Source organism: Quercus robur, chromosome 7 (assembly GCF_932294415.1).
Source record: "Quercus robur chromosome 7, dhQueRobu3.1, whole genome shotgun sequence".
Classification (NCBI taxonomy): domain Eukaryota; kingdom Viridiplantae; phylum Streptophyta; class Magnoliopsida; order Fagales; family Fagaceae; genus Quercus; species Quercus robur.
In genome coordinates this window covers 801645-808974 of record NC_065540.1, presented here as the reverse complement: position 1 = coordinate 808974, position 7330 = coordinate 801645, and the positions used below count along the sequence as shown (strand labels likewise).

Sequence of the window (7330 nt, the reverse complement as noted above, 5' to 3'; positions counted from 1 at the left end):
AAGTCTTGTTTTTTCTTTTTTTGCTAAACTTAAGACTTAAGTCTTCATCACATAGTATAATGTTATCCCATATTAAATTATCAATTCAAAATAAAATAATGTACGTTCTTAATGTCATTATATTACAAATATGCCATATGTGAGTAAATTGACTAAAATAAAATAAAATAAAAAGAAATAGGTTTTTTAAAATAAAATAAAATAAATCCAAACAATGATTTAGTCACATTTAAGCTCAAATCATCATACCCACTAGAATAAGTAATTCTTAGGTACCCTCAAAACATTAATAATAATGCTTTCTTCTCTCACATTTATAATGAGGTATACTCATTAAATTCATAGTGGGATCAATCACGAATGTAAGAGGAATAAGCATAATTTCTTTTTACTCTAAGAATATCTAAGAATTTTCCCACTAAAATTTAGTAGATTGGACTGAATTCAGATCCTCTAGATTTTTTAGAGTACTCTACCAATAGATTTCTTTAAATCCTAACCACTCTTTAATTTAATGATTTAATGATCTAGATTTTGTTATGTCAACATTCCACTAATAAGATTTTTAAAATAATAAAATAATGTTATAAACAAAACAATTAAGAATATTATTAGTGGAATGCTGACATGACAGAATCTAGACCATTAAATCATTAAGGAATTGTTAGAATTTAAGAAAATATAATTGGTAGAGTACCCTAAAATATCTAAAGGATCTAAATCCGATTAGACTATTATAGGAAAATGGATAAGAAGATGCCAAAACTTAAGCCAATATGGAATTAGGAGATGATTCTGATTCATACAATTTAATTATTCAGAAGGAAATTTTTTTACCGAAATAAAATGAAATTCAACACTGCGTAGATTAGCTTTTGTACCGGGTCAATTCTCTGTGACTCTGCCCCCACACTTAGCTGCTTCTTCTTTTTTGAGAAAGGCCCCGCACTTACCTAGGAAAGACAATATTCAAAGAAAACAATACCAAAAAGTTTATATATATACATATATATATATATATATATATATTATAAAATAAAAAACACAACCAAACAGAGGGTGTTAATTGTTATACCGTTAAGTTGGTTAGAACCAGAAGGGGAACATGAAAAGATTGGCGCATGTTAGAACCTAGAACCGAACACAGGCCAAGAAAAGGAGAGAGAGAAAGAGAAAGAAGGCATTAAGGCTCAGAAATTTGAGGGACAACAAAAACCAAAACCAATCCGAAAACATAGGGGATGGAATAGTCTCCTCCTTTGGTGTCTTTGAACCAACAAACACTTGATCTTTCTTTGGTTTGTTAATTAATCGTTGTATTCTTTGTTCAAATAAAAAAAATAAAAAATTTATCAATGTATTCTTTGTGCCCCTCTCTCTTGCCATGGCTATGGCCAAGACTGTGCACAACCGCAACAACTTGTTGAGCCACACATTTCTCCTCCCCAAAGGTAATAATAATGTTCCTTTCCTATTCCTTTTTTTTTGTTTTTAAGAATTAAAAAATTCTGGGTTTTTGTAGTGCTTCATGTGTAAAGCAATTAAAATGAAAAACAAAAATAAAAATTGAAGAAGGCCTAAGGGTTTGGCAAGATGTTACTCCAAACATGGATAATAATTTGCATACCTTTTTTTCTCTACAACCAAACATGGAAATCAAATGCTAAATTGGATCTTCCTTCCTTCTCATCCCCAACCACTCCGGTTACCAAAATGAGAGAAGTCTTGAAATTTTTTTTTTTTTTTTTTGGTTGTTGGGTCAGAGATAATTAGCTAAATTCTTCAAGTTGAATTCATTTATATGTTTCTCTCTCATGTTTTGGACTCGTATAATTCTTTGCTGGCTTATGGGAAATATTCCTTCATTTATCAATATAATAATACCATGCTGATTTTTTTTTTTTTTTTCATAATGGATTCAATCATTCTTAAAATTAATCCATCATTTTTAAAATTTTACAAATTTTTTTTTTAATCTTTACCAAATATCATTTAGAGATGTTGTCATGTGAAAATTCAATATTCACAATCTAACTCATACTTATACCAGGACAATGGAATTCCATGTTTGTGTGATCAGTGCTGCTTGATGTTCATGTTATCTTTGAGCAGGTTTGACAAGCTTGTAGCTGAAGTCATTTGTCACTCGAGCAAGTTTGAAAGGCGGAGTTTCTGAACAATGGGAAAGCATTCTCCGTTTTCGATGGATAGAACTGATCCAGGATGTGTGTGGAGTATGCTTCATTTTATCAAGTACCAGCACTGGGGTTATATTAAGAAAAAATTTACACCCAAATGTCGTGGTGGTGGGCGTGTCGTGGGTAATCAACATTTTTTTATGCAAAATTCTCTTCATCTAATTACTGTGGGTTCTTAGTTGCTTTAGCAAGACATGTTAATTTGGTGTCATATCTATATGTTATCTTTAAGTCAGATGATAAGTCTTCTATTCATATACGATTCAGACATCAGATAGGAAGCTTCTTTCAGTTCAAATTTGAATCTGATTCTGATAGCTGATGGTATTATGCCAAAGATAATTATGTGGACTGGATTCTTATTATTTTGATATGCAAAATGTCCTAAGTGGAAACATCACTGTTATTATCACTCTCTTCAGGATCCCCTTGATGATAAACTGATATGTGATACAGACGTTACATATGTTAAAAACATCTTTTTCTTCTTTGTAGGAGTTGGAAGCCCAGGGAACGATACAACTGGCTTAAGAGAAGACAAAAGGCAAAAGTCTTATAGTGTTGATATGGACAACTCTGTTGTAAGTCGACGCGGAAGGATTTTTGCTAGCATGCATTTGTACTCTTTTTTTAAAGAACACAGTTTTTATGTGAACCACCAATAGAATTTAAAAAGGGGGGAAGGGCAGGTCTTGGCTCTTGGTTCTTGGTTCTTGGTCCTGATGATTTAGGATTCTAGTCAGTACATTGAATTTCTTGGTGATCCTGCTGATTTAGATTAGTGACAGTAGGTTGAATCTAAAATATAGAAATTAGAATGTATCAATTTCTGATTAGCATCTTTACAATAATAATTTAATAAAGAATTTAGCAAAGTTGGTCTGATTTGAAATTTATCAGGTTGGAGAAAAACTGATACAGTCTACTCGAGAACCTAAAAGTTCTGTTAAAACCAGAATAAAAGCACTGATTGCTGAGGAGATATCCAAAAAGAAGGGCCACCATCACCGAACTTCATCCTGTCCTGCTAGGCCACTTTTAAAGCGAACTGATTCCATTCATCACCTGCAACCTTCAGCTTTGGATCCCCTTGTTGATCCAGTATTATATGATGGAAGTTCCAAAACTCTTCATCGAACACATAAATACTCTTCTGCTTCCAGCACAATGGATCCGCTGCCTCTGGTGTCCCATGAGGATCCAGTTACCAGTGACAAAAGATTTGAAGAGTGTGGCACCATGTTTACAGGAGAATTCCTGGGGCATAACCAGCTTAATGAGAATCAGAATCAACCAACTGAGAACCACACACTTTTTCAGGAAAAGTTGGACAACACAAAGCCTATGATGGTGCAGAAGTTACCACATGCAATGGAGCTCACTCCAGATTCGTCACTCCAGAGAAAGGATTTTCTGGACACCCTTGACACAAGAAATGTAAAAATGGCATTGACTAATTGTGAGTCATTCCCTTTACCTGGCACATCAGGCGAAAGAGGTTCTGGGTCTAGCAAACTGACACACATGCAAGAGGGGATTGGGTCTCATGCAACAGAAAAAGTTAAGTTGCATAGTCAATCACAGAAGTCACTTCTTGAGTCCAGAAACTCGGGAGAACTTGTCAAAAAGTTGATGCCGTACAAAACTGAGTATGAAGCAGATGGAATTCTGAGATCAAATAAAAATACAGCTGAATTTGCTAATATTTCTCCTCTAGGTTCAGTCCAGCTTCTGAAAACCCGGAGTGAGGTACATGAGAATCAAGTGGTTGTCAAGAGTTTCAAGGATATTAGACAGAAGATAAAGCATTTGATTAAGGAGAACAGAAAAGAGAGGCATCGGATTACTATGGATGCTATCCTTCACAAAATTCCTCATGGCCGTGAGTTTTCTAAGGAATGGAAGGAGATTGCCCATCAATTGAAGCACCCTGCAATGAATAGAGAAGGAAGAGACAGTCCTGGAATTTATTATTCTTCTCCTTCCCTCAGCAAGGGCCAAACACACCACATGAGAAGAACATCATCTCTCAAAGAGACAATGGAAAGATATTCTCAGTTGTATCAGACTAGTTTCAACAGAGAAGCCAAATACCGAACCTCTGAAAGACTAATATTGAGAAAAGAAGAGGCATCTTTTCCTTCAGTAAGTCCTTCAGTAAGTGCCCCCAAACCACTGGCAAGGGTTCGTTCTTTACCTATTCTCCAAGCTTATACCTATCAGGGTGAGGACTCTTCTGATGCTTTTTCTTCGGGAAGAATAACTAGCAATACTGCAGATGTCACGGAAAGCATAGATCATAGTTTTGTTGAACAGAAAAGCCTAGACCTTCCTATAGATTCAGAAAATCAGTTTCAATTACATACTCTTGCTGAAAGTAAAACTCAAGAAAACTTGGATGGAGTTGGTGAAACTAATGCATTTATTGGAGATGAGGTTGAATCAATATCAATTACAAACAATGAGGCAGATGCTAAAGTGGGTTTAATTGTTGATGATTTTGACAACTTGACAGCAGAAGAAATTGCTTCTCACAATGACAACGAAAAGGATATTGGACCCACAAAGGAACCTATTGCTAAACTGGAAGAACTAACTCTGGTCTCTCTGCCTGACTCCAATTTTCAGGAGAAGACAGCCAGCCCTGAAGAGTTTCCTTCATCAGAAGGTATTCCCATTTGTCAATTTTTTTTCCTTAACACTCTATTTATCATCTCAATTCAAGTGTGTGTATTCTATTGCTGACCATCTCTACCCCAAGTGCATGTATTCTCTCTCAATTTAGATTGGTTAGGTAAAAAAAGAGGAACGCATGATTTTTTTACTAGAAGTGAAATATTTGTTTTATCATGTTAAATTATAGACAAGCACATATTGGAGTTAGAATTTCAGAATTATCGTTTTGAGTGCTTTTTTTCTTAATTACATTATCATGTTGTAAAGCAAAAGGTCCTGCCTTTGGATGGAACGGACTTCAAATTCCTATTGCTGCTGCCAAATTATTTTTACATATATAAGTTAGTGATTTTTGTGTTTGATGGTTTCCTGATCACTTTCCTATATAAAAGTACAGTTTGTATCCATTCATAAAGCTATTTTACTTTGTTCCCTTTAAATTGAGTTAAGAAAATCACCTGCCCCTTTCACCAACTTGTGTGCTTTATCACTGAAATGGATGGTGATTATATGAAAGCAGATTCAGAAGAAGTGAAGGGCAGACTTTCCAGTGGACTGGATAATGTGGTCAATCAGCAACATGAGTCTGGCATGATTACCCCTGTAGTGGTTGACAGAGGAGTGGAACTTCAGAAAGTAGAATTTCTGAAAAACCTTATGGAAAATGAAACTCCGCATCTTCAATTGGATGCAAAAGACAAAGCTGACTTTAATTACGTGAGAGATATACTGAAGCTGTCTGGATTCAGTGGAAATGAGGCCCTTGGTACGTGGCATTCTGATGACCAGCCACTTGATCCTTCGATGTATGAGGAAGTGGAAGGCTGCCTGCTCCCGGATCCTGATTGTTCTGGAAATGAAAAAGGTGAAAACTGTAGTCACCTGCTTTTGTTTGATCTAATCAATGAGGCACTCATGGAGATATATGAAAGGTCATACAGCTACTGTCCTGGTCCAGCAGGACACCAAGTTCTCAAAGAAGTCTGGTCACTTATAAGATGGCACATGAGCCCAAGACCGGAGGTTCACCAGCCAGTGGATCGAGTTGTGATCAAAGATCTAGCAAAGAGAGATGGATGGATGAATCTTAAATTTGATACTGAATGTGTGGGGCATGAGTTGGAGGACTTGATTTTGGACGATCTTTTAGAAGAAGTTTTCATGACATGAACGTGGGGCTGGAACAAGTTGCTTATAAAAGTGCCTTCTTTAACTTGATTAGCCATAAAAATTTTGGTTCCTGGTTTTTTGTATTACTACTTACTCATATTGTTTTACTCAACTACATGAAAAGAATAGGAAAGAAGCCAGGTGACAGAAAGTTCTTGTTGTATTAATACTTAAAAAGTATAGCTACACTTGATTTGAGAGTTCATGAAAGAAAGAAAGAAAGAAATCACATAAATGTTTAGTTTTAGGATATCTCCATTTTTAATTCTTATTAAATGAGGGTGAAGTAAAGTGTAATTTTATTCTCATTAAAATAAAATACTCTTGTCTAATTTGGACAAAATCTATGATGGGGCTCACCATTCCATTCCCTTCTTTTTCCTCTCTTTTAACTCATCCGATTGTTCTCTTCCTTCCTATTACTCTTTCTTTCTCCCTTCATAAATTATTTGTTAGTGTTCTTTGGATTAGGGTTCTAAAAACAAGAAAATGAAATTTAAAATAATATAGTTGAATTACTTCGTCACAATTTGTTAGTGGAAGAAGTTACTCAATTATATTCTTTAGATTATGGTCCTAGAAATAAGAAAATAAAATTTTCAAATATGTCAATTGAATCTTCCCTTGGTAAAATCCTCTATGATACATTTTATTAGTTAATCATCTCTAGTTTATGATACAAGTTAAGTCATTTGAGGCTTTCCCTTCTTTTCCTCTCTTTTTGCTTATCCGGATCATTATCTTCGTTTCCATTCTCTCCCTCTTTGTCACAAATATTTTATTAAGTATTACTTCTCTCCCTCTTTGTCACAAATAGTTTATTAAGTATTACTCCTACAGGAAAGGGGTTTTCCTTCCCCATCCGCCTCTGCATTGCAATTTGCAAGTGTCCCTTCCTCTACCATACCCATAATGAAGATCCTGACATGGAACGTTATAAGAGCGAGAAACAATAGATTCCATTCCCACAATCGTTAGGTACTCATAAGATTCTTGTCATCATGGAGCCATTGGGACACCATGTTGAATCTCTGAGTTGAGTTTCTCTAACCACTTCCTAGTTGATTTCCCCAGGTTTTTAGGTAGTTCATGGCTTTTGTGGCGGCACCAACACCAAAATGGATGGTAGTTCACCACTCAAATGAAAGTATATTCACCCTGGGCATAGCTTTTTAGGATAAACAAGTCAGTCTTATTTCAGACGAAAATTTCCTTCCAAAATAAGAGGCAGGAGTTGTAGTTGTATTATGATTTGAATTTCTTATCTTTGTTATTGTTTATAAATT

At 35.2% G+C, this 7330-nt stretch overlaps 1 protein-coding gene and 1 long non-coding RNA gene across 2 annotated transcripts; both read left to right on the top strand.

Annotated features, from left to right (window-relative positions):
* Positions 1-1099: 1099 nt before the first annotated feature.
* On the top strand, positions 1100-2852 carry LOC126690773 (uncharacterized). Its single transcript, XR_007644737.1, has 3 exons — positions 1100-1451; positions 2113-2321; positions 2694-2852. It is a non-coding gene; the product is annotated as an uncharacterized LOC126690773 (long non-coding RNA).
* A 231-nt stretch (positions 2853-3083) lies between these two features.
* On the top strand, positions 3084-6360 carry LOC126690762 (uncharacterized; the record flags this gene model as incomplete). Its single annotated transcript, XM_050385891.1, has 2 exons — positions 3084-4866; positions 5395-6360. Coding segments are annotated over 2 exons (2433 nt in total), but the record flags the coding sequence as incomplete, so codon positions are not given.
* Positions 6361-7330: the final 970 nt, after the last annotated feature.